Source organism: Corythoichthys intestinalis, chromosome 15 (assembly GCF_030265065.1).
Source record: "Corythoichthys intestinalis isolate RoL2023-P3 chromosome 15, ASM3026506v1, whole genome shotgun sequence".
Lineage (NCBI taxonomy): Eukaryota > Metazoa > Chordata > Actinopteri > Syngnathiformes > Syngnathidae > Corythoichthys > Corythoichthys intestinalis.
In genome coordinates, this window is record NC_080409.1 from 46435273 (window position 1) to 46463138 (window position 27866).

At 40.2% G+C, this 27866-nt stretch overlaps 2 protein-coding genes across 6 annotated transcripts in view; one reads left to right on the forward strand and one right to left on the reverse strand.

Annotated features, from left to right (window-relative positions):
* The window catches only part of tmem234 (transmembrane protein 234), a 42481-nt gene that overhangs the window by 6961 nt on the left and 7654 nt on the right, over positions 1-27866 (forward strand). The window contains exon 6 of one of the 2 annotated variants that reach the window (XM_057859186.1): positions 21869-27764. The exons of the other annotated variant lie outside the window; for it this stretch is intronic. Coding sequence (XP_057715169.1) covers positions 21869-21889 — 21 coding nt within the window. The 3' untranslated portion in view covers positions 21890-27764. Of the gene's footprint in view, positions 1-21868; positions 27765-27866 lie in introns of those variants that run through there. 2 annotated transcript variants of the gene reach the window in all.
* Positions 213-27806, reverse strand: dcdc2b (doublecortin domain containing 2B). Of its 4 annotated transcripts, XM_057859180.1 has the most exons (14): positions 26544-27806; positions 25865-26156; positions 22768-22819; positions 9279-9352; positions 9078-9209; positions 8873-9007; positions 8682-8721; positions 7884-7949; positions 7457-7634; positions 7266-7378; positions 5208-5276; positions 5042-5122; positions 4890-4976; positions 213-401 (listed from the first exon to the last, which is right to left on the reverse strand). In XM_057859180.1, exons 2-14 carry the CDS (start codon positions 26134-26136, stop codon positions 345-347), a joined length of 1356 nt encoding a protein of 451 aa, XP_057715163.1. In that variant the 5' UTR covers positions 26137-26156; positions 26544-27806; the 3' UTR covers positions 213-344. The 4 variants fall into 4 exon arrangements, with proteins under 4 accessions (XP_057715163.1, XP_057715161.1, XP_057715162.1 ...); XM_057859178.1 differs by lacking the exon at positions 213-401 and having other exon boundaries at positions 4545-4976; positions 25865-26153; XM_057859179.1 differs by lacking the exon at positions 213-401 and having other exon boundaries at positions 4545-4976; positions 9279-9349.

A 27866-nucleotide genomic window follows, 5' to 3' on the forward strand; every position in this document is an offset into this window, starting at 1 on the left:
TAATCAGGGCCGTCGTATATTCGGCCCAATACGGTATTATAAAAATGTATGTATAGTTGATATAAAAGTTTACGTACCCTAGTTCAAATGGCAGGTTTTTTTATAAATAAACATTTAAAACCATCCCCTTACCATTCCTGAGCTCTAGATGTGTATTGCTGTGTATTTGTATTCAAATAAATTTCACATTAAAAAATGCAGTTTTGGGCAAATACTTTTTATTCATTCATAAACTAAAGCATTTATTCTACTTTTTTTTTTAAATAGACAACAACCCTACAGTTTAGGACCATTCTTGGCTCTCTACACAGTTTGATAAAAGCAAATAAAGCGCTTTCGATTGGTTATGATAGTTCTTTGATGAGGCATTCTTCGTGGTTCTGTGCTCCTTTCAGACCCTCCTGTAAAAAAAAAAAAAAAAAAATCAGTAAATTTGACTTTGACGTCCTGATATGGTATAGTATTTCATCCACTCATAGGCCAAGTTTAAACAATGACCACCAGATCAGTTTTTTTAAATGACCAAAAATACTCATTTGCCCTAAAAAGGGTTACAGTTAATATAGAAAAACGAAAATTGCACATAATTACATTAAAGTGTTTTACACATTCATTCATTCATTCATCCATTCATTTTCCGAGCCGCTTATCCTCAACAGGGTCGCAGGGGTGCTGGAGCCCATTCCAGCTAACTATGGGCAGCAGACAGGGTACGCCCTGAATCGGTTGCCAGCCAGTCGCAGGGCACAAGGAGATGAACAACCATTCATGCATACATTCATGATGTGGGAGTAAACCCATGCAGTCACGGGGAGAATGTCTTATACATAAAATAATAACAATACTAAAAAAAAAAAGCCTAAGTACCATATGTGCTTGTGTATAGGTCTGTAATGTTTGACTGAAATTTTTGCCCTAGAAATGCGGGTGCGACCTATGTGCCCAAAATGCAATCCTTGCACTGACCATTGCCCAATTTAGACAGTCGTAAAACTGAAAAAGCATTCAACTTAGCATTATCAATGTACGCTAACTTAACAAACAAGTTATGCTGAAAATAATATGAAAAATCTAACATCTCGTACAACAACAAAACTGTGCACTGTACTTTAGAAAAACAGTAGTTAAGAACAAAACTTCAGGAGAAATACGGAAGAACTAAAGACCAACATCAGGGCTGAAGCTGCAACTCTTTACGTCATGCAGACTTCTTGGCTTTCACAACAATGCCGCCAAGCGACCTCAAGAGGGTGCTCAAGGAGCACGTAAAAAAGAGGAATTGGAGGGCTTCCATCCATGATGATGAGGAAGAGTTACCGTAAGACAGTTAAGAAATAAAAACTAGAAACTTAATATATTAACGACACTGGTATCTTGTACTTTGTTTTTGTACTATTATCTAAGTTGTTACTAAGGCTGCAAGAACTAATCAATGAAATAGATTAATAAATTAGTTGCCAACGAATTTGATAATCGATTTTTGCCGGCAGCTATGCACACTCCCATTTGGGTCTTTGTGTGTAATGTGAGGCTGCGTGCATGCCAGTGATTGGGGCAAGAGAGAGAGAGAGAGAGTTCACTGCTAGCCTGCCACACTCGGGTTGGGTTGCTGAATCAATAACTTTACGAAGTGTCTAGAGTTGGACTGTCTTTTGTGTTGTTAGATCCAGGGTACCTCCGCCAGAGGTGAGTTAATGAAGCCAATTGTATAGTTTGTATTCATTGATGATGAGACGTTACTACTTAGCATGGAGCGATTATGCTAATCAGTGTCTTAATTATCTGTATTGTTTTTCAGAAGCATAGTCGCTCTTAAGTTATTGTTAGATAGTAAAGCTTTCTCATTTCTTTTTATAAAGAAACCACACACATAAAGCCATTCATAGAACAGATTTTAGATTCCCCTTTCAAAACAAACTCCAAACTGTAAATTGTCATACAAAAGAGTGCTATGAAATTGGATTTGCATTGTATTTATGAACAACTGTTTGATGGAGAAAACTTATTCATTTCAGTCTGCCGCCTCCTTATTCGGTTTTGTTGATTAGTTTGTTGAAAGAAAATAAATGAGTCATTGACACCATTTATATCCGCGCTTTGCCTACAAGATAAACAATGTCAATCAGCAGCACTTTTTTTTTTTTTTTTAATTTCAATGAACAGCACTTTTGTCTTATTTGTGTATTGAGAAATTTATGTTTTATACCCAGAACCTTTATCAAAAACTTGAACAAGTTTAATGTACTTAAAACTAAACACTAGGTAACTTTTCAACATTTATAAAATATTTTCAAAACATTTGTGACGACGGACAAGAAGTTGAATGACACCTCTTTTATATCTTGAGAGGGTCTGTATCACTTTCACCGGCACTAATTAACTTTGCGAAGGCTAGCAGGAGCAGCAAGCCACACAGTTGCTAACCGTCATATTTCATTGTTTAGCCACAACCGGATTCATTACCTTATTACCATTCAGCCTTCACAGCCGCTGGAAACAGAAATGTCGTTTAATCCATCAGCAGGTGACCCGGCGATCGTGATTTTACAACACTGTGCGGATGTGCGCTGGTCCTCATGGGAAACGCTGTTTTCCTTAAGGCAACACACTACCGTTTTTGTCCACCGACGTTGCTAAAATTGACCAAAACTGAAAAGTTACCTAGAGTTGATTTAACTGTAGCCTACAACTGTCCTGTTTTAAGTCAGGAAGCTGTTATAAAATATTATTTTTGAAGGAAGTAGTCATACATTTTGTCTTCATTGTTACTTACAACATGTCGAAAAGAACTTCAAGTTAAATTGTGAAGGTAATTGAAAAAAGTCACACTTAAAAAAAATCTTGTTAGTTGCAGTCCTAGTTGTTACAAAATAAAAATAGTGAAATGTTACAGGTTTTCTTAGTATTTTAGCATTAGTATTATATTGCATTAGTATTATACTAGTAGTATTCGTATTTAGTATTTTATTTTAGTATTTAGTTTTCCTAGTAGTATTGGGATTGAAAATTGGTCCAAAAATCTCCCATATTATGGTGTGACCTATGCAAGGGCCAACCTAAAATTCATACTTTTTAAAATCACAAACTAGGGGTGCGACCTGTACGCGAGTATATATGGTAAATGTTTAAAAAGTAATATTCGTAAAGGTTCCATTTAGTGCTGCAACGTTTAATCGATTAACTCGAGTATTTGAGTAGGAAAAAAGATTCAAATTAAATTTTGCTGCTTCGAGTATTCGTTTAATTGGCGTTTAAGTGGCGTTGTAATGGTTTGTTTTGAAAGTGTTTGCATATTTCTTTATTGATTTGGGTAGATAAAATGCCCTCTAGTCTGCCTCATTTCACATGGCTGAATCCAGCTGCTCCCAGTTAAGACCAGCCAAAGCTAAGTTTTTGTTTGCGCTAAACTTTTTTTTGGTTTTTTTTTAATGCATTCATATTTTGGTTTATAGGTATATTTAGCTGTTTTTTCTGCAAATTTGTGTCTGAACTATTTGTTAAGAGCAATGTAAAAAAAAAAAAAAAATAGTTAGCATTTCATAGCATTTAAGCTAGCGGACTTTTGCTATGTAAGCTAGCCAATTGTTCTTTAGTGGTACATAGATCCTCATTTATTTATTTATTTATTTATTTAATACCGTTTCAGGTATTTTAATTTTTTATGTTCCTTATCCGATTACTCGATTATTTGAACTAAATAGTTCATCGATTAATCGACTACTTAGATCAGGGGTGTCCAAACTTTTTGCAGAGGGGGCCAGATTTGGCGTGGTAAAAATGTGGGGGGCCGAGCTTGGCTGACGTCCTTTACGTAGAACAATATATTTAAGCAAAATTTAGCAAGCCATTCTGTGTGTCACATTTGCTTTATTATTTTTTTAATGAATAATTTCAACAATCTCGCAACTAGCCTTTGTGGCATTCTCTTTCGACTCTCGGGCTCTTGCGAAATACTACTGCTGTGAAATTAAACTAGCTTCAAGTTGCTTCAATTTCTCGCTACGTATCTTCCCTGTAATCTTGTCGTACATGTCGGCGTGTCTTGTTTGGTAATATCGCTTCACATTGAAATCTTTAAAAACAGCGACTATCTCTTTACAAATGAGGCAAGGCACAGTTGTTGCGTATTTTAGTGAAGAAATAGTCCAATTTCCACCTATCCTTGAAGCGTCTGCCGTCACAGTCAACTTTCTTTTTTTTGTTGATCGTCGCCATTTTAGAAAATGGAAGTTATGGGTCACACGGAGTTATGTTCCATAGCCCTTAAATACTTGCAACATGAAGCAATTATCAGAGAATCCCAAAATTTGAAAAATAAGGTCCTAATGAAACGTTTTTACACATTTGTTAAAAGAAAAGTCAACATAAACATGTGTAATAAGCGCTCTAATATCTATAACCCATGCTAAATCATGTTTTTTTCTCATGGAACCTGCAGATGCATGTGTTGACTTGCATCCATCATTTTTTTTTTTTCAAAAAGAAATGTCAAAATTCTAAATTAGCCTCAAAATCATGTAATTTTAGGTGTATTAAATGTGATACATTTGGCAATAAAGGGTTAAAGTGCTGCTGCCTTTTAGTGGGTAAATGAGGAGCAGCATTTCGTGTGTAAGCTACTTCATATGCTGGTTGCAGTACTGCTGACCAGTTTATTAAGTCTGTGTGCGGGCCAGACGTTATTGATTTTACGACAGAGGCTGGGGGCCGGATGAAATTTGACTACGGGCCGCATTTGGCCCCCGGGCCGGACTTTGGACATGTCTGACTTAGATAATCGATAGCTGCAGCCCGAGTTCCATTCAAACAGAACTGTATTCAGGCAGTTATTTGTTCACATATTGCCAGGGGAAGCCAAGTGATACCAAAGATAAGACGGTTACGCTTGCCTTTTCTTCTTGATGTTCCAAAATATTTCCCGGAATTTCTCTGTTAGAATTGGGAGTGTTCAAAGTCATCTTGTTGAGCGCAGGCTCCTTTAAATAGAAACACCCACATTAGACAAAATGAGTTGAGCCCAAAAAATGTGTGACGCTTGTACCAGATTTTCAGTGTTAAATTCCTCTTCTGTGCTTTGTGTTATCGGCGTCTTTTCTACTTCGTCTTGCTCAGATGGTAGAAACTATGAAAATACAAGAATTTTACCTTTTAGAATCCCTTTAATGCAAAAATGGAACTCTTTGAGAGAAGGTTTACGTTTGTTGTACCTTCAGTGTGTCAGGCAGAGCATCGTAGGTGATATTAAGCTCTTCGTCCTCCACTATTTCTGCCACTCTCTATATGATAAAAGACAAAAAAAATCTTACTGGGCATCAATGTTGTTTTTGGCAGCCCTTTAAATTTTTGTCTCAGTCTTTTGGACGAAAATACTTAATAGTCTTAAGCCCCTTTCACACGCATCCAGGGAAATTCCCGTGTAAGTTGCTTTGCTTTCACGTACACTGCTGGCCAAAAGTATTGGCACTCCTGCAGATAATGCTTAATTTCTCCCAGAAAATGATTGCAATTACAAATGCTTTGGTAGTAACATCTTCATTTATCTTGCTTGCAATGAAAAAACAGAAAAGAGAATGCGGGAAAAAAAAAAAGATTCAAATTATTATCATTTTACACAAAACTCCAAAAATGGGCCAGACAAAAGTATTGGCACCCTCAGCCTAATACTTGGTAGCCAACCTATAGATAAAATGACTGCGAACAGCCGCTTCTGGTATCCATCAATGAGTTTCTTACAATGCTCTGCTGGAATTTTAGACCATTCTTCTTTGGCCAACTGCTCCAGGTCTCTGAGATTTGAAGAGTACCTTCTCCAAACTGCCATTTTCAGATCTCTCCACTGGTGTTCTATGGGATTCAGGTCTGGACTCATTGCTGGCCACTTCAGAAGTCTCCAGTGCTTTCTCTCAAACCATTTTGTAGTGGTTTTTTAAGTGTGTTTTGGGTCATTGTACTGCTGAAAGACCCATGCTCTGATGGAGACCCAGCTTTCTCACACTGGAGCCTACATTATGCTGTAAAATTTGCTGGAAGTCTTCAGAGTTCATAATGCCATGCACGCGGTTAAGCAGTCCAGTGCCAAAGGAAGCAAAGCAACCCCAAAACATCAGGGAACCTCCGCCATGTTTGACTGTATGGACCATGTTCATTTCTTTGAAGGCCTCGTTTTTTTTCTCCTGTAAACTATATCTTGATGCCTTTTCCCAAAAAGCTCTACTTTTGTCTCATCTGACCAGAGAACATTCTTCCAAAATGTTTTTTTGGCTTTGTCAGGTAAGTTTTGGCAAACTCCAGCCTGGCTTTTTTATGTCTCTGGGTCAGAAGTGGGGTCTTTCTTGGTATCTTACCATAGAGTCCCTTTTCATTCAGATGCCGACGGATAGTACCAATTGACACTGTTGTACCCTCGGACTACAGGACAGCTTGAACTTGTTTGGATGTTAGTCAAGGTTCTTTATCCACCGTCCGCACAATCTTTCGTTGAACTCTCTCGTCAAAGTTTCTTTTTTCCGTGCACATCTAGGGAGGTTAGCCGCAGTGCCTTGGGCTTTACACTTGATTGATTGATTTGATTGACTTGATAACACTGCGCACGGTAGACACGGGAACATTCAGGTCTTTGGAATGGCCTTCTAGCCTTGAGATTGTCCATGCTTCCTCACAATTTTGCTTCTCAAGTCCTCAGACAGTTCTTTGGTCTTCTTTCTTTTCTCTATGCTCAATGTGGTACACACAAGGACACAGGACAGAGGTTGAGTCAACTTTAATCCACTTTAACTGGCTGCAAGTGTTATTTAGTTATTGCCACCACCTGTTATGTGCCACAGTTAAGTAACATGTGGTTTTAAAATTCAGAAATTAGAGAAGCATCACAGGTTTTTCAAAGAGTGCCAAAACTTGTCCAGCCTATTTTTGGAGTTTTGTGTTAAATGATAATGATTTAATTTTTTTCCATTCTCTTTAGTGTTTTTTCATCTCAAGCAAAATAAATGAAGATATTACTACCAAAACATTTGTAATTGCAATCATTTTCCGGGTGAAATCGAGCATTATCTGACCGAATTACAGGGGTGCCAATACTTTTGGCCAGCACTGTATCTCAAGCAGTAAAGTAATAAACCTGCATTTTCAGGTTGCTATTTCTAAACCGGTCATCAATTTCATGTGCAAATGATCGAGTACAAAATATTTCTCATTCAGCATGAGGACCGCTCAAATGCAATTCCATATACTGTACACTGATTGTCAAAGAAAAGTATCCAGTAAACCTGATCAACAGGAAGTTCCGTGGCTGTATTCTCGTCCTCCTGCACCTCCTCAGCTCCTCTGACCTCCTCCCTCCTCCTCCTCCGTGCTCCCGGCTTGAAGATTCCGCGATAGACTTAAGCAAAACACAGATAAATTCGATTTTAGCTTGGACAAGATAGCATAACGTGTATGCTTAATGGTAGGTCCTGACAGGGTCCGTTGCTGTGGGGTGGTCTCGGGGTTCCTCGCGCTTTATGAGTTCTGACCGGCTTGGCGAAGAGCACAGATGTGTTGTCCGCTCTCAGGTCAGTGGTTGGGTCTGACGTGTGCTGCTCCTGCTGTGGTGGAGCAGCTTCACAACCTGTTGACTTCACTCTCCGCCCGTCTGACTGATAGTAACAGTGTGTTGGACTTTGAGGGACATGTTGATAAACTACAGTACAGTACATACCAACATTGAAAACATAGTAGGGGTATTTGTACGTTCTGGGGCTGCTATGTTACTTCAGGACCTGGACGTCTTGCAATAATTCATTCAGAAAAGCATGCAGACATCAAGTTTGTGTTCTCAAGCACTCTTTTGCTTATGCAGCAAGATTTCATGAAAAAATGTATATACAGCAGTTATGTGGTTTTACCTCTGGAGAATTGAGCAGCGCAGAGTCACTGCATTGGTCTTCTGGACCACTTCCTTCCTTCCTGTTCTACAACAAAGTAAAGTTACTGAGAATCACTTTCTGCACAACCACTTTAGGCCCAAAATAATTATAATTCTAAAGTTGAAAAATTTTCAAGTATCTCCTAATTTGTAGTTAAAATTTGTTTTTTTAAAGGGAACCTCGGACTTAAAGACTTGTAGGCTCTAATAAGCCACAATTGTTCTTTTTTTACTACAATACGTTATTAGAAACACATAAAATATTGCCATTGATTTAACCCTTTATTGCCAAATGTCTTACACTTGATACACCTAAAATTTCATGATTTTGAGACTAATTCAGAATTTTGACATTTCTTTTTGAAAAAACAAATGATGGATGCAAGTCAACACATGCATCTGCAGTTTCCATGAGAAAAAAAATCAGGATTTAGCAAGGGTTATAGATATTAGGGCGCTTATTACACATATTCATTTTGACTTTTCTTTTTAGAAATTTGAAATAAAGGTTTCATTAGGACCTTATTTTTCAAATTTTGGGATTCTCTGATAATTGCTTCATGTTGCAGGTATTTATGGGTTAAAAATTAATACTATTTAGTACATGTTTTGACCTACGGGGGGGCGACATGTTTTATGCGCGCAATGGACGCTCGGGGTAATGGCGTAGTTTGTCACTGTAAGTAGACGAACACTACCGGTATTCTCTAATTCCTTCTCCGCAGTGGAAGTTTTGGGCTAAACTATCGAGATGCTTATGCATTGAATGAATATTTACCACATTTCTCTTCATTGTTTGTCTCTTTCCTGGGTAATACCTGTATAAAAAAAGGAAATCAAGGGAAAAAAACAACACATTCTCAAGTAAAATTCATTTCCTTATTTCCTATCTTGAAAAGTTTGTGGAAAAATTGGAACGGAGTTGAGCTCTAAATCTAGAACTTAAAAAGTACAGTTGTAGAATAGAACCTCTCTGTGGTTTTTGAGACCAGCAGCTCCACGTAGGGAAGCTTCTTGAACCTTTCCGTTCCCACGGCAACATAGCAGCGTCCGGTCTCCAGCTCCCCCGCCGAGGTCACCGTGACCCCCTCCACAGAACACAACCTGACGTAGTAGCGAAACGCTAACAACATGTTCAGTCGTCTATCCCCTCTTTTCTTATCCCCGCACTGACCTTCGCACAGCACCGGTCCGTAAGCTGACCTTTTCTGTGACCAGGCTGAGGATCTGCTCCAGGTCCCGTTGCATGCTGCGAGGAATGATGAATCGGAACGGGGGACACAGCAGGTCCCCGTTGCGAAAAACACTGCAAAATGATGAAAATGTGTTACACAAATACTTAAGTGAACGTGTGTGATCGGACGACTAGTCTTACTGTATGATACACGGGACTGGAACAAATTTCCTCCATTTGGCTGACACGTTGGGCCTCTGCATTATTTTTGCCTGCTGATACAGTGGGGCAAATAAGTATTTAGTCAACCACTAATTTTGCAAGTTCTCCCACTTAAAAATATTAGAGAGGCCTGTAATTGTCATCATGGGTAAACCTCAACCATGAGAGACAGAATGTGAAAAAAACAGAAAATCACATTGTTTGATTTTTAAAGAATTTATTTGCAAATCATGGTGGAAAATAAGTATTTGGTCTATAGACCCTACTCACATAACATCACAACCACGCCTCCGCGCCATATTGTCCGTCAACTCGTCGTGTTGACGCATTACCGCTACGTAAATTCCTCCTATAATGGCGTGTTTTTCTGCTCGTTAACATTAATAATCAAAATGGTTAAGGCGTGTGTGGCGGTCGCTTGCAATAACAGAGAAGATAGACGGAGAGACTTGAAGTTTTTTTTTTTACCAACAATCTTTTTATTTTTTATTTTTCATTTTTTTTCACAACATAACAAAAATACAATAACATGTATTAAACAAACACAAACACATCAAAATACTCTGTCTCTTAGTTGGGGGTCAAGATAATGAGTTCTAGTCCATTTCAATTCACTATATTGCAAAAAGGGGGAAAAGATAGACCCCCACACACATTTCTATTCTATTGATTACTGCAGAGGGCTACTGTTTACATATCCCCGGACTCTTCCATCACACATGACAGATCTGTTCTTGACACATAATAAATGAAGGGGTCCCATATCTGATGAAAATGATGCTGTTGGTGTTTTATTGCATAGGTAATTTTCTCTAAGGGGAGCGTTGAAGATAACTCAGACAACCACCTGCTCAGTGTAGGTCTCCTGGTGTTTTTCCATGAGAGGGCTACTACTCTCTTTGCTGTCAGTATACTTAAATCTACAAATACTCGTTGATTCTTTTTAATCTTCAATTTATCTGGGTATAAACCTAATAAAAACAGCTGTGGAATTAAGGGTACTTGAATTTGTAAAATATTTTGAAAACATTGTTTCACTTCTTGCCAAAATTTTTGTATTTCTGTACATTGCCAAATACAATGGAAAAGTGTACCTTTTGCTTTTTCACACTTAATACAAGTATCTGGTATAGCACTGTTATATCTGTTAAGTTTTTCTGGGGTTATATACGTTCGCATCAACCAATTGTATTGCAGTAGTCTTAGGCGGGTGTTAGTAGTTCTCAGTTGTGCTTTAGTACATGCCTCCTCCCACTTTTCCACTGAGAGATCTTCCTCCAGGTCCTCCCTCCATGCCCCCAGTCGTCCTGCAGATGATTCTGTGCTTCCGTCTACCAGGCGTTTATACATTTTGGAAATTAAACCCCTCCTTAAACAATTATCATTCATTAGTTTTTCTGTGGTAGACATTTCGGGAAAGCATAGCATTTGATTTTGGTGCGTTCTGATGAAATTTCTCAACTGTAGATATTTAAAAAAGTGATTACGTGGTATATTAAATTTATCAACTATTTCTCCAAATGTCATCAGAACCTTTTGCATATTGTAAAGATCTCCTATTTTTCTTAGTCCTTTGGAAGCCCAAGATTTAAATCCCCCATCTGTTTTCCCTGGAGGGAAGGATTCATTTCTCCATATTGGGCTGAAGGCAGAGAGAGAGGACGTTTCTCCCAGATATTTTTTAACTTGATGCCACACTGTAATCATATTTTTTACTATAGGATTTTTTGTATTCTTTTTTAGGATTTTAGTGCTTGCTGAGTATAGGTATGTAGGAAGGGGCATACTTAGTTGGAGTTCCTCCATTTCCTTCCACAGAGGAGCGTCTCCTTCTGAGAAGTGAAACATCATTGCTCTCAGCTGTGCTGCCCAGTAATACCAGAGTGGGTTAGGACACTTAAGTCCCCCTCTATCAAAGGGTAAGTACAATAGTGAGAGTCGAGTCCGAGGCCGTCTATTATTCCACAAAAATCTAACAAACAGTTTTTTAAGCTGAGTGAACAGGCTACTTGGAGGAGGAAGTGGAATATTTTGAAACAAATACAACAGTTTCGGCAGTACGTTCATTTTAAGGATGTTTATTTTCCCTATTAGTGACATTGGTATGGGTGCCCACCTATCCAACGACTTTGAAATTTCTTGAATTAATGGTTCATAATTACTGGCTGCAATATTTTCGAGGCGTGGGACGATTTGAATGCCCAGATATGTAAAACAATCTACGGTTTTAAATTGGGTGGCAGTTTTAGGGGGGCTTCTACTTTCTAATGGATTTAAAAGCATTATTGATGATTTTGATTGGTTTAATTTATATCCTGAGAATTTTCCAAATATGTTAATAAGTTCTAATAATTCAGGAATGGATTTTTCTATATTTTTAAGAAATATTATTATATCATCTGCAAATAGAGCCAGGCGGTGTTCCTGTTGCCCAATTGTTATACCAGTTATATTTTGGTGTGCTCTTACTGCTATTGCCAAGGGTTCTATAGCCATAATAAATAGTAAAGGGGATACGGGGTCTCCTTGTCTACATCCTCTTTGTATTTTAATAGTTTTGGATATATTACGATTGGTCATGATTTCAGCGTATGGTTCTGTATAAAGTAATTTTATCCATTTATTAAGATTTTCTCCAAGGCCAAAACGTTTAAGAATTTCAAATAAATAGGGCCATTCGACCCTGTCGAAAGCTTTTTCAGCGTCTAATGACAGTAATGCTGTATCTGTTGATCCTTTTTCCTTGAGTAATATATTTAAAATTCTCCTAACGTTATGGAAGCCTTGCCTACCCTGTACAAAGCCATTTTGATCTTTGTCAATAATATTTGGCATTATATTCTCAAGCCTCCTGGTTATTATTTTACTCAAAATTTTTAAATCCACATTTAATAGACTGATTGGCCTAAAATTTTCACACTTGTTATTTGGTTTGCCTGGTTTAGGCAGCAACGTGATTAAAGCTCCTCTTAAGGATGTTGGGAGGATTCCATTATGGAAAGATTCTTTAAACATTTCTAATAATGGTGTTAACAGTCTATGTTTGTACTTTTTATAAACCTCTATGGGTATCCCATCCGGTCCAGGGGTTTTTCCTCCTCTAATGTTGTCAATAGCCAAAGATAATTCTGCCAAAGTTATATCTTTCTCCAATTCTTCTTTAATTATGTTTGATATCCTAGGAATTTGAATATTGTTCAAGAAATTATTCAATTCAGTTGTATTTGGATCTATATTTGAGCTATAAAGGTTTTCATAAAATTTTTTGAAGATTTCATTAATTTTAATTGGATCTACAATATTTTCATTATTGTCGTTTTGTAATGAGCTTATAAGTCTTTCATTCTGTAGTTGTTTAATGCGCCATGCGAGCACTCTGCCAGGCTTTTCGCCTTGATCATAGAATGTCTGTTGAAGTCGTAGTAAACTTGATAAAGCTTTGGTAGCAGATATTTCATTGTATTGTGTTTTAAGTTGGAAAAGTTCTTGTTGAATATCCTTAGAACCTGAGTGGTAGTATTCTTCTTCTAATTTCTTAATTTTTGTTTCTAAAGATTTTGTTTTCATATAAGTTTCTTTGGCTTTAGAGCTTGTAATGTTAATTATTTGTCCCCTAATAAAGGCTTTAAACGCTTCCCATCTAATACTTCCTGACGTTTCTGTTGTATTTGTTTCAAAATAGTATTTAATTTGTTCATCTAGAAAATTAACAAAGCCAGTATCAGCCATCCATTTTGTTTTAAATCTCCATTTAGGAATATCATTGACCAATTTGGGATCATAATAGACTAAGGAGGTTGGGGCATGGTCTGACAGGAGAATGGCATCATAGGAAACAGTCTTTATTTTACATCTTAGTAGTGCTGAAACCAGAAAGAAATCTATACGGGAATATGACTGATGCGTACTGGAGTAACATGAATATTTTTTCCCGTTGGGATTGTCCGCTCGCCAAACATCAACTAGATTCATTTCTTTCATGAAATTATGAATTACACTTCTGCTTCTCGAATGTGATTGATCTATTCCTGTACTTTTGTCCTTCTGTGGATCTAAAGTGCAATTAAAGTCGCCTGCCATAATACAAGCACCAGGCAAAGAAGCAATAGTAAGAAATAAGTTCTGGAAGAATTTGGGTTCATCTGTATTTGGGGCATAGATATTTATCAGAATTAATTGTTCCCTGAGAATTCTTCCCTGAATAATCAGGTATCGTCCTGCCTTGTCCTTGATAACATTGTCAATCTGTAGTGGAATAGAATCGTGAATCAAAATCATAACACCCCTTGCCTGAGAGGTAAAGGGAGCTGATAAAACTTTACCTTTCCATCTCCTCCTTACTTTGAGCTCATTTTCTTGTGTTAGATGGGTTTCTTGAAGGAATACTATATTGGACTGTAATGTTTTGATCCTGTTCATAACTTGTTTGATTTTTTTTGCTTTTTGTAGCCCTCTGCAGTTCCAGGATGTAATTTTAACTTTTAGAGCAACGGACATATAAGTAAATGATTTTGAATTTCCCCAACACTAGAGTAATTTCAAACAAAACAAAAAAAACAAAGAACAAAAAACCATTTCCCTCAACCATTATCAATCCACCTGAATGTTCTCCCATCAGGTGTTACCCCCCTCTATTGACTAGACTTCCAGAAAGCAAAAAGCTGGTCCACACAATGTGAGGAACAGTATAGCTATGCTGATGTAAAAATTAAAATACAGAATAAATCTAACTACTCTGCTACTGTAATTCAAATAAATCTTTTAAAACAGTTCAACCAAATGATGAGGCCTTCATATTTTCTTAATTGAACAGTGTATATTAAATCAGTAAATTGTCCCTTAACAATAAGCAGGGGAGTGAGAGAAATCAGAACTGTGTAACAAATTAACTTTCACTCTAAGCTCCACTCATGTCTCTACAGCCTCAGGATATCAAATTAGTGTTCCCACAGTAGTTTTAGATCACCTTTCCACGGTGTCATCTGTTCATCCATACCTCAATCTGGTTGGTCATCCGACTGGATTTTCTTAACGAAGTGTTCGGCTTCATCGGCGCTGTTGAAGATGTGTGAGCGTTCCTTGTAGGTCACGATGAGCCGGGCCGGAGGGATGATGCCGTACCGCAGACCCAGTGACCGAAGTTGTCGCCTCGCCTCCTCGAACTCTTTCACCTTCTTGTGCGTCTCTGCTGTCAGGTCTTGATAAAATCTAACCGGCTGGTTTTTGTAGAGGATCTGCCGTTTCGCCCTCGCCGCTGTCATCACCGCTTCTTTATCCCTATAACTCAGGAACTTCATTATAAGGGTTCTGGGTGTGGGGTTAGATTCGCGTTGTCTCTTTGGACCGATCCTGTGGGCTCTTTCCACTGTAATTCCTCCCCGGAGCGTAGCTAGCTCCAGCGCCTCCGGTATCCAGCCCTCCAGGAAACCACAGGCGTCTTCTCCCTCTGCACCCTCTGGTAGATTAACAAGCCGAACATTGGAGCGACGAGACCGGGCCTCCAGGTCCAGTATTTTCTCCTCCAGGCCTTTATTTTTCCCCTCTAGTTTTTTCACCTTCTCTCGGAGCGCAGCCACGTCGTCCTCCGTTGTTGAAATTCTTGTCTCTGCCTGTGTAACTCTCTCTGAACAGTCTGTAGTGTCTTTCCTTAAGTTTTCAATTGCAGTGAGAATGCCATCAAATTTGGTTGAGAACTCAGACTTCAAGGAGTTGATAGCTGCCAGTATTACTGACAAAGAGGCACCGGATTCAGGAGTAATGTTTCCCTCCGGCTGCTCCTCGGGGTTGACGCTAGCCACGGTGTTAGCATCGACGCTAGCCTCCATGGCTTTGCTAGCGGTGAGCTTGGCTTTGACCGTCGATGTAGCAAATTTAGTAAGGTCGGATTGTTGTGTCCGGCCGCGGCTTGTCTTCTTTTGTGACATCAGTATTCTCTTTGACACAGGAGTTATAATTCGGCTGAGTGGCACTCACGATTTGAACTTTTTAGAAAGGATTTAGAAGTCCAAGTAGCAGCGCAGACTTACACGCGTCCGCTCAGCAAGCCGCCATAACCGGAAGTCCCAACCGTTAATTTGAACCAGACTTGAAGTTTTACCGTATTCCGAGAGACCCGGAGAGGAGAGCGAGATGGACTGCTGCAATTCGACGAGAAAACCGAGCTCCAAACGATTACCACAGATTATGTAGTAGTCATTTTATATCTGGTAAGATGCATTTAATATATATTTAGAGGGTTTTGGGCTGACAACCACAATTAAGATCATTGCGCGGCTAATCGCCGACAACATACAGTTTCAAATTCAAGATGCTTATTTCTTCCACCATCATTACATTTTGAATAATATTTAGCTGGTACCAAGTGAAAGAAGCTGGCCTCGTCTACGGATCATCAGTTAAACTGGTGTGTCCAAACCTTTTGCAAAGGGGGCCAGATTTGGTGTGGCAAAAATGCGGGGGGCTATCTTGGCTGATTTACATAGAACAATATATTTAAACAAATTTTAGCAAGCCCTTCTGTGTGTCACATTTGCTTTATTATTATTTTTTAATTCATAATTTCAACAGTCTCGTCTTTGTGGCGTTCTCTTTCGACACTTGGGCTCTTGCGAAATACTGCTGCTGTGAAATTTAACTAGCTTCAAGTTGCTATAATTTCTCGCTGCATATCTTCCCTGTAATGTTGTACATGTCGGCGTGTCTTGCTCGGTAATATTATTGCGTCACATCGAACTCTTTGAAAACAGCGACCAGTGTTGTTAATCTTACTGAAAAAAAGTAATTAATTATAGTTACAAATTACTTCTCCCAAAAAGTAATTGCGTTAGTAACTCAATTACCTGAATGTAAGAGTAATTAGTTACTTGGCAAAGTAATTGGTGATAATTACTTTTTTTCCTCAAAAAAAAAAAAAAACCATTGGTCACACTATGTGAAGTTTTTTTGTGAAGGTTTTTGGTACAATTGGCCCGAGCCCAATTCTTTACCCTAATTTACCCTTTACCCTGAATCAACTGTTAAAAGTTGTTAAAATTGCTCCCATTATTGCATTAGTTCCCTTCTCTCTACTTTCGACATATGAAAGTTTTAAAACTGTTTCATCATTTAAAGATAGATTCAAGTCAAGATTTTGCCGATTTATAAGTATTTTAGATAAAAAGTTACTTAGGTTCGCTAGGAAGGTTCTCTACAACAGAGCCGTCCTAAAAAGTCTACTGCTTTAAGATGGCGGCTGTCTACTAACTCATTTAGTGCCATGTCTGTCAATTTGCATCTAGTTTTATCTATGTACAGTACATGTGATATCTACCATGTCTACCATATCTACCATAACATGCGGGCGTAGTTTGTAGGCTATCGGCTACAACATGTATTATTGGAGCTACCTAGCATCGCGTTTGCTCGGCGTCACAACTTACTTGCCTTCTCCCTACTCCTGCTCTGCTCTGTCGTCTCGGTGAGTCCGTCTCCCTCAGACTTTTTGACCAATATAGTAACGCATAGTAACGCATGCCTTTCCGTCCTCAGTAACGGTAACGGCGTTGCCAAGATGAGAAAAGTAATTAACTACTGAACTACTGAAAAAAATAACGCCGTTAGTAACGCCGTTATATTGTAACGCCGTTATTAACAACACTGACAGTGACTGTCTCTTTGCAAATGAGGCAGACGCAGTTGTTGCGTGTTTTATTGAAGAAATAATCCAATATCCACCTATCCTTGAAGCGTCGGCCATCGCAGTCAACTTTTTTTTTTGTTTTATTGATTGTCGCCATTTTAGAAAATTGGAAGCAAAGGGTCACACGGGGTAATCTTGCTTAGAGTGCTGCTCTTAAAGTTTTTCAAACTTTCGTGAGAATAGGCTGATTTTGTGTGGACAAGATAGTTGTAGATATCAGGGTAGCAGATGTCAGACAGCGGGTCGATTTAGGCATCAAATATGGATCTGGCGAATGGATAGACTGAACCTTTTCCACATAACGCCTTTTATGCAACGCATCCAATGAGTTTACAGCGTCTGAAAGCACCGGGGCTTCCATGAATTGCACTATAAATTGCACAACAAATTGAAACCATTGAGAATACGGATAAACAATGACGGACAATATGGCGGCCGGATACAGCGATACGTCATTCTGTGACGTTGGTGAGTAGGGTCTATACCAAAAGTTCATCTCAATACTTTGTTATGTATCCTTTGTTGGCAATAACGGAGGCCAAACATTTTGTGTAACGCTTCACAAGCTTTTCACACACTGTTGCTGGTATTTTGGCCCATTCCTCCATGCAGATCTCCTCTAGAGCAGTGATGTTTTGGGGCTGTCGTTGGGCAACACGGACTTTCAACTCCCTCCTCACCCCATGGTGTCAAAATGATAACAAGAACGGGGAGCAAAAATCCCAGAACTACACGGGGGGACCTAGTGAATGACCTACAGAGAGCTGAGACCACAGTAACAAAGGCTACTATCTGTAACACAATGCGCTGCCTGAGACTCAAATCCTGCACTGCCAGACGTGTCCCCCTGCTGAAGAAAGTACACGTCCAGGCCCGTCTTAGGTTCGCTAGAGAGCATTTGGATGATCCAGAAGAGGACTGGGAGAATGTGTTATGGTCAGATGAAACCAAAATAGAACTTTTTGGTAGAAACACAGGTTCTCTTGTTTGGAGGAAAAAGAATACTGAATTGCACCATACCCACTGTGAAGCATGGGGGTGGAAACATCATGCTTTGGGGCTGTTTTTCTGCAAAGGGACCAGGACGACTGATCTGTGTAAAGGAAAGAATGAGTGGGGCCATGTATCGAGAGATTTTGAATTAAAATCTCCTTCCATCACCAAGTGCATTGAAGATGAGACGTGGCTGGGTCTTTCAGCATGACAATGATCCCAAACACACAGCCACGGCAACAAAGGAGTGGCTTCGTAAGAAGCATTTCAAGGTCCTGGAGTGGCCTAGCCAGTCTCAACCCCATAGAAGATCTGCATGGAGGAATGGGCCAAAATACCAGCAACAGTGTGTGAAAAGCTTGAGAAGAGTTACAGAAAACGTTTGGCCTCCATTATTGCCAACAAAGGGCAAATAAAGTTTTAAGATGAACTTTTGGTATTGACCAAAAACTTATTTTCCACCATGATTTGCAAATAAATTATTTAAAAATCAAACAATGTGATTTTCTGTTTTTTTTTTCCACATTCTGTCTCTCATGGTTGAGGTTTCACCATGTTGACAATTACAGGCATCTCTAATATTTTCAAGTGGGAGAACTTGCACAATTAGTGGTTGACTAAATACTTATTTGCCCCACTGTATATTACACTAATTAACCATGTTTTGCACAGGACACCAGTTTAAAATAGAATAGAGCTTTAATATGCAATTTTATGCGTATCGATTATCTCGTGTCAAAAGTAGGCATGTGCTGGTTAAGGGTTTCAAGGTTTACCGAGGTATGAAAACGTCACGGTTTAAAAACCACAAAAATTTTCCATCAAACTGTAGTACGGCATTAGCTATTTTTTATGTCCCAAAAATATAGCGAGAAATCTGTGGGTTGGAGCGGCAGCACTCACTCCTCCCCCCCTCCGATTGTCGCTCCTTCCTGCATCTGTCGGTGACACTTCTTTGTTGTTGTGCTTCGAGTAGACACAATGGCTTTTCCCCCTCTCAAAAGTCGCTAGTATGGGAGTACTTCGAAAAGAAACAGACTGCCGCGGCTTGTAGGAGGAAGGACAGCAGGACCTCCAACATGATTTCACATTTACGTGACCATCATCCGTCACTTTATACAAAATTTAAGATCATGTTTCACTGCTATTGAAAGGGATAGACGTCCAAGCCAATCGGACCGATGGGCTGGCAGTGATAGAATGATCGCTGCAAGCAGTGCAAGCGCACTTTCGCTTCACAAGTGCTGACTTTGTATTCTGAGCATCTGGTAAGGTGTCTTTCTTTTTAAGCCAACAGTGTTCCTTATTCGTTGGTCAGCATTCTAAGATTAAATGTGTGTGCCTTGGACATGTTCCCCGTTACGTGCATTGCGGAGCGCTCGCATGCCTACTTTTGTGGTTGCTGTGGAGCACTGTAGCAAGCATGTTCTCATGCTTACAGTATAGCTATCCATCATGGACACTGTAAATGTCACATACATCCTTGGCCTCAATTGCGCCCTAATGAATGCTTGACATTATTTGATCAGCTTTTGTCAATCACAAAAGTTTGCAGTTCGTTTCCTTCTGTGTTCAGTTCGACAAACGAGCAGTACGGACCAAGGTTATTATGGTTCATGAAAACCGATGAAAGAATTGAAGATTTTGGTTAACTATAAAAGAAAAAAAAAACTGTCGTATGTTTTTCCGCCCTTTGTGCACCTCTCCCTCGAGTTGATCAAATAACACAATTGCTTGCGCTAAATTTAGTTTTGGATTCATTCCGCACAATTAACAAAGTCGCTCGCTCCATCGTTTTTCCTTGTGCTTTTCGCTTTGAAAAAGGACAAGAAATAATGGAAATATGGACATGAACACATGGTCTGTGCAGCGTTTTAATGTTTATTTATGAGGTCAATGAAACTATAAAACTCAAATGACATTATCTCCTGTTTTATCTGGTATATGACTTCAAGTAAAAACGGGCGTGGACCTCAACTTCCGCACTTTCAAACAAGACCAACCTGTGGCATATGGGTGACTGAGTTACAGCGTGACAAGGCTTCTGCGATGATATGCGTAAACGTGTCGCCTCATTGGCTGCTGTTGATGGTGCGAGATGTCCAATCCATTTGAAATGAACGGTCATTCGCTGCTGTTCTCCCTGTTCAAATCAATTGATTAAAGATGCACGATAATATCGGTTACCGATAATTATCGGCCGATAATGGCAATAATGACGACACACAGATAATCCAGATTTTTTAAAAAATTGAACCGATAATGCAATCCAATAATTATATACTTGATTTAGCCCCCAAATGTGCGCAACCGAAGCAGTTTTGTCCACTTCAGCAAATTATACTATAATGACAAAGCAGCGAACAGGAAGGGGTTATGGGGGAACAGAAGAAAAGAAACACAAGAAAGAAACAAAACACAAACAATACATTAACTACGAATATGTTGGTGCTATCGTCAGCTAGATGTATTTCCGGTTGGCACCATGTGGGGGGCCTGTTGACCAGGGAAAGAAGGGGAGAGGGTTGGGGAAGTCTCAAAGCTAAGTGGTTGGGAGGGGTAGAGTGTACACAAATCAACTCTGTGATCTAGAACCCAGTAATCATGTGAATCCCTTGTGAGTGTAAGCCCTTTGGCAACCGACCCTTGAAGTAAATATTGCCATTTGTTCTTCACCTAAATCATGAAAAAAATGCTTTCAAATGTTTTGAACCATACTTATTCTTGAATTAAGAACATTTCTGACGTTTTTTTAGGATTAAGTCTAATAATTTATTTTTTAAAATAAGGCTTTTAAGATTATTTTCAGCTAGCTATTTTTCGTCAAGAAATCTGAGTGAAATATTCTTAAAACGCTGGCAGATAATTTTACTTATTTCCAATAGATTTACACTGAAAACAAGGGAATTTAACTAGTTTGAGGGAGATGTGTTTTTGCAGTGTTGTAATGTTTTTTTGTTAGGAATGGCTTACTTTTAAAGGCATTTTTGTGCCACCTAGGTATTTACTCTGTAAGTAATTGTTGCCAAAAGTTTACCATTACACAATGTCAGACAATCTGTCTTTATTTAGATGTTGGAATTGACGACTTGTTCACATTTGATGTTGAAAAAGAGCAATAAATGATAGTTTTGCACAGTAATGTTTTCCCTTGTGTATACTTTAAAATTTTACATAAATCTTTTAATAGAATTATCGGCTTGACATTATCGGTTATCGGTTGTAACGAGGAGGAAATTATCGGTTATCGGTATCGGTTGAAAAATGTATTATCGTGCATCACTACAATTGATTATCTATGAGTGATAAACTCGTTAAATTCACGAGATTGAACACCACACAATTGGGCGTCTAGCACCGGCACTGAAAGCGTTAAATTCCAAGAGCCACAGCAGAAGGATAAAGGAGCCACTTTGTGGCTCTGGAGCTAGAGGTTGCAGATCCCTGATTTAGACAATTTTTGTATGATGAGACTTTGTAACTTCATAAGATTTTATCGCTGAAAAAATGGTCATCTCCAACTCTCACTGGAGCGGTTTGCAGCACAGTGTGAAGCGGTTGGGATGAAGATCAACACCTCCAAATCTGAGATCATGGTCTTCAGTCGGAAAAGGGTGGTGTGCCCTCTGCAGGTCGGGGATCAGAGTTCAAGTAGAGTCTTGTTCACAAGTGAGGGCAAGATGAAGCGAGAGATCGACAGGTGGATCGATGCAGCATCTGCAGTGATGCAGGCTCTGTACGGGTCCGTTGTGGTGAAGCAGGAGCTGAGCCAAAAGGCTCAGCTCTCGATTTACCAGTCGATCTACGTTCCTACCCTCACCTATAGTCACAAGCTGTTGGTCGTGACCGAAAGAACAAGATCCTGGATACAAGCGGCCAAAATGAGTTTCCTCCGCAGGGTGTCCGGGCTTGCTCTTAAGAGATAGGGTGAGAAGCTCAGTCATCCGGGAGGGATTCAGCGTTGAGAGGAGCCAGCTGAGGTGGCTCGGGCATCTGCTTCTACTACATCGCCATCCACCTACTGGTGACGCAGCACCAGGAGCAATGTTGCAAAATTGCTCAAGGACACTTAGGTGAGTTCATCAGGGCGGAGACTTGAACCCACAACCTCTGGGTTGGGGGACAACTACTCTACCACTGAGCCACACCACCCCGCAGAATGTGCATTAGCGTTAGCACCTAGCTTGAACTCTGCTTTTACACGAAAAAGCAGACTTGACCACAGTCATTAAAACAAATATAATAAAGAAAAGGTTTTCTTTCTGTGGGCCAAATAAGCAATATTTCAGTATTGCTTGCAGGGCCAAGTCAGGGCAAACTGACGCACACACACAACCATATAAGGCTTATGTGTGTGCGTCACGCATGCACATTGCGCTCATTATTAATGTGTGTTATTTGAGTCCTATTTTTGGAAATCAAAATATGATCACCCTGGAATGACGTACAGCCTTAATGTGGAGTCATTTGTTTTGATGTTTCTGCACATGCGGGTCAGTTTGCTCAGCCCGTGTCAGACTGCGAATTAGTGGGAATGCGTAATACTTGAACAGGCTCGATAGACAAAGGCTGTCTGAACGGGCACGCCAGAAAAACATATGACAAAAAATCGGAATTGTGCATTAAGACCTATATTATGAACCTAGCCTAAGAGGTGTTGAGTCTATTTTTGTCCAAGTTGACTCAGTAGGAGGTCCACTGGTGCATTCTTTTGGTTTAGCTTTTTGTGATAAATAAGTGATGGAGTGAGCAGTGAGCCTCAACACGTTTAATAATGAGAAAGATGAGACGGCCTACCTGAGTTTCTTCTCGTGCTGCCGGCTGCTTTTTTACCCCCGTATTGATGTAGCTGTAGCGTAAACACAACCCAAGTCAGTAGAGTAGAACAGAGCTGTCGAATCAAAGCTGTCAACAAATGTTTTTTTTTTTTTTGCATTCCTAGTTAGTTAAGAGATTATTGACAAGTTTGTATTTATTTTGTATGTTATAATTAGGTTCGTATTCGTGAGAAATGTTACCCTGACCCCCGTTCCACCAATCTGTTTGGTCCTATTAACACTAGAACTACCACGAGTAGATCAGTTGATACAAATCAGTTTTGTAACCAGAGAAGGATCATCTGACCCTAATCAGCATATCTTCTGTTAGCACCATGGTCGTCATTTGTCATTCCCGTTAACACTCGCAAAACCACAGGGTTGGATTGCTCCAATTAGCATCTTGAGTGTTTGCAGGGCAGGGGTGCCTTGGCTGATGGGGGAAAGGTAAACTAGTGTTATTCTAGCTAGCTTGTTGTCACTTTCAAGCCCAGAAGACAGGTTGTGGTGAAAAAAACCATAAAATAGACCAAACTACTGACAGGATGTGACATTTCTTTTTAAGTGTTTACTTGTCCTTTCAACTCTTATCCTCTGTATAAACCAAATGGAAATACTAGTCAGTTTTTTTTAACTTCATGCATGGAACGTTACTGTGGTCAGACTTAGAGTATGTCTCACATGTACTGTATGTGTGTGTAAACTGTATGGAGACAGAAAGGTGCCATTGGATGGTTGTCTGAGGCAATTGGATGGTTGTCTGAGGCAGTCAGAGGTTATTTTCTCCTCCCCTTACGAATAGGCTTGTCCAGTTGGACAAAACAGTTGTTGCTTGTCGGACAGTAGACCGCTCAGGCAGGCAATCGGGTGGACAAATTTTTTACATATTCCATGAGCTGCAGTTTTCCTACAGTACAAGAGACGGTGTAATAAAAAACAAAACTAAACTTTTTTTATGTGGTGACATATTTTCCCGGGGCTAGGTGTTGGAGGTTGTTGCCGAAGCAATTTTTCCTTCTGCTCCTTCTTTGCGCCCACATGAGAGTGAGCCAATTCCTTTGCAAGACCCACCAAGAAGTCCACCTGTCTCTCTTATATTCAAGATGCTAATTGCAGCTATCCAGAGTGAAACCCCCCACCCCTCCACACCTAGGCAGCGGCTCCACAGGAGTGTGTGTGTGTGTGGGGGGGGCTGCTTGATTGCTTCTTTGAGTGGTCTATTGTTTGACAAAGCCCAGTTGTCAGTTTGGAATCGGGGTCATTTGACGCCTTCCTGGTATTTCTTTATAGCCAAAAAAACATGGGACTTCCAGAGTTAATGTCCCGTCCCCAGCAAAAACTGTACAAGCATGTTATGCTGTAATATCGTCCCTACCAAAGTTGAGACCAAACCTACACCCTTGCTTTTAATGTACGTGACAACCAACCCCGTTCTTCCCTATTTTGTTTTGTTACTTACCGCCCTTTAAAGTGCCTGTGACACAAAAAAAAAAAGCATGTTTATTTCATATTACACGCGGTGTTTTATGCTCCTGAATGAAATGGACCGCTTGGATGTGTGTGGATGCGATCGATATGTTTACTCAAATTTTTAATCCCACGCCATGAAAATGAGTGACTTCTGGCCAGAGTCTGGATTAAGGAAGAAGGCGAATGTAACGTCAGCGGACTTGTCATTTTCACAATACAGCCAGTACTATAGTATGCAGAAGGACTGAGGATTCAGCTGATTTTGCGGATTAATTCGCTTATGTTTTGCGTCACGCCAGCTAAATGTGCTGCAGGCTTTTGTTGCTACACCAGGTAGAGTTGTGTGAGGCTTTTTGGATTCCCAAAAGATCCTGTTGACCGCGAAAAATTGGAAAAGTCTGACAATCTAGAGACAATTGGACGGATGACGAAGTGAGTAAGCTACGTGTTTTGTTATGTCATATACTGGGATCGTGGCTTGCATTTTGTAGGTGATAATGGTCCCTGTCCACCGAGAAGGCTCCTTGGCCAATGACCAGCGGCCTGTCGCACACCATGGTCGCCGGCCGATAAAGGCATGCCCGCCAAAAGAGCGCTATCCTTGGCTTGGGCCCGGGGAGCCCACCGATCTTGTCTCTGGTTCTCGATTGTGTCGAGACTTCCACTCCCCTCGAACTTCCTCGCATGCCCGCCTATAGAGCGCTATACTCGGCTTGGGCTCGGGCAGCCACGCGCTCCGATGTCGGTCAGTTTGTCCAACGAGAATGCGACATTTTCGGCGTTCATTCCCCTTTGCGTCCCCGGCGACGAGCACTGCCTGCCTGCCTGGGCCGCAGCAGATCGACGAGTCGTAACTTGCTCGCCGCTGGGGTCTGGCCGATCGGTGAAGACAGTCACCCCCGCCGCCGTGTGTGACATGAGTCGGGGTAGTTTTGTGTGATTTTTCGTTTTCAAAAGGCGAGGAATAGACTTGGAAGAGCTACTCAGTTCGGGTTAGCATGTCGCCTCGCTCTCACGCCTCTTGTTTTGTTTACGCTCCTTCCTCCGTCTCCAAAGCCGGGCAGGCAAATGACAAAAAGCCGGACTAATTCCGGTGGCATAAAATACCGTTCGGGAGGTTTAAGAAGTCGGCGGTTTTGACCATTATGCAGTCATTTAGCCCTGTCTTGCTGAATAAATGCATTTTTAATATTTCATATTCCATTTAGCACAAGACTGTTATTTGTCATGACCATACAATTTATTTAGCAATTGGGGAAAAATACTTAGATAAAAAGAATATCCTGTAAAAACTTTGGTGTAGAGAGATCAAAACAAGGATGACATTTTGTTGATCTCTGTTACATTTTCCTCATTCTGAATCTTCCTCCTCCATTGGGCTGAATACTAAATCAGCTAAAATCGTTACTCTGCCGACAACATCACCCAGATGGCGGCGCCAGAGCGCCATAATGACAGGAATAGCTAAACGGCAGATAGATACACTAACGAATGTTGTCGAATCGTCTCAAAATATGATTATAATTCTCATATTAATGCTATTTAAGATCTTTTTTATGGTGTCATAGGCACTTTAAATGCACTACAAAAGGCTTTTAGCTACTTACTCCAGTTTCTTGAACTTCTCAAAACCCGCGGCGACATACTGGGCCCCCGTCCGTAAGTCCTGGAAGTCGGCGACCTTGTGACCCTGTCTGGGGGTGTACAAGGTCCTGACAGCCAGCGGGGCCCCAATATTGTGGGTCACCTCGTTGAGGAAAGCCTCCATGGTGGACACTTGCCGTTGGTTGATCACAAACCGGCGACCGCTAAAGAAAGGGTCACCGTTTCTGTACACCACCACGCTCTTCACCGGGGGCAGCGCGGTCGTGGCTGCCATCTCTGAGCACTCTACTACTGCTAAACACACACATTCCAGAAATTCACTATTAACTCATTGGCTGCCATTCATCTCATTTATGACATGTCAAAAATTTTTCCACAAAAAAAGCATATGTATCTTCCATATTTCAAATTCAAAGCATTAAATCTCAATTCAAAAACATTTTTTTGAATTGTAAAATACCAACATTTAAAAGCAATCTTACACCTTTACCACTCCTTTCCCAAATTATTTTTTAAAAATTCGCTCACTCAGGCCATATACACATACTATTAATCACATTCCCTCAATTCTCTTATTTTCCACAGCCTTTTCAATTCAGCGTCAGCTCTTGAGCATTCACACGGCATTCCTACAGAAACGGCATTATCGAGTTAAATATCACACACTCTACAGATACACACCCCAAATTGAAGATGGAGAAGAATCCCCTCGGTGCGGTAGCTGTGGTGGTACATTTACCACCTTCTTCTCAAACTGACACACGTCCACTCCAGCCAACGTCCGTGTGTATTTCCTGGTTGCTATGACGGCACTGCAAGCAGTGAGTGGCTTTTGAGGGCCAAACCATTGGCAGCAAGCACAACAAAAGCGACACGGAGTGGGTAGTGGGCGGGAGGTGGATGGGAGCCTCCCGCGTGTAGGCGTCTGGTTCAATATGATAACATAGGCCTGTATTTTTTTAAATTTCAAGTAATTAGAAGTTTTTTGAGATGCGTGAGTCAAATCCTGATAAAACACTCAAATAACTAAATGTATTTTTTTTGGGATGTCGACTCCATTTGAATTAACTGGGAAAATGAAATGTAAGAAGAAAAAAATAAAAACTTCGTCATAAAATGTGATCTCATTGGATGATCATGTTTTTATTTTTTTGCATTTCTTTAACCCTTTAAAGAGCATACGACAGGAGAAAAAAAGTCTTACATAGCATTATTATGTGAATTAGAATCACATTTTGAGACGATTCGACTATATACAACAATTTAGCAAAGCGCAGATGACGAGAAATTAGTCTTTTAATCTGCCGGTTAGCCACGCCTACTGTTATAGGGCTTGAGCGTCCCCAACAGGTGGATGACGTCAGCGGGAGACTGGGCTCATCGGTTTTACTCAGCCCATTGAGCGGGAATTATTCAGAACGAGGAAAACGCGAAGAAGAGAGCCGCAAAATGTCATTGTTTCAGTCTCTCTACTCCAGTACTTTTACAGGATATACTTTTTATCCAAGTATTTTTCCACAATAGCTAAATAAATGGCTTGAGAAGGACCAGTCAGCCCGTCGAGGGGGAAGTATTCACAACGAGGAAAACGCGAGGAAGAGAGCTGCAAAATGTCATTGTTTCTGTCTCTTCACTTCAATATTTTAACAGGATATTCTTTTTATCCAAGTATTCTTCCCCAATTGCTAAATAAATGGCATGAAATCATAAAAATGCACTTATTCAGGACGACATGGCAAAATTACTCCATGATGGTCAAAACTGTCAACTTCACCTTTACTGTCGCACCTCCCGAACGATATTTTATGCCACCAAAATCGGACATATGTCATTTCCCTTCCCCGGTTCCGGAGAATGTAAACAAACCAAGAGGCGTGACAGCTAGCCGACATGCTAACCCGAACCGAGTGATGTTTCCAAGTCTTCGACGCCGAAAATCACACATAACTAGCCTGGATTATTTGACATGACGACTGGGTTGTCGATTGTCTTTGTGGACTGGCA

Bases quoted from the DNA above. Each gene is read 5' to 3' on its own strand.
- dcdc2b (XM_057859178.1), bottom strand. From the start codon at position 26,136: ATGGCAGCCACGACCGCGCTGCCCCCGGTGAAGAGCGTGGTGGTGTAC. The intron at 7,379-7,456 runs GTCAGGACCTAC...GTTTTGCTTAAG, and splicing joins ACCCCACAGCAACGGACCCT to TCTATCGCGGAATCTTCAAG. The intron at 5,123-5,207 runs GTACAACAAACG...GTATTTTCATAG, and splicing joins CTCTGCCTGACACACTGAAG to TTTCTACCATCTGAGCAAGA.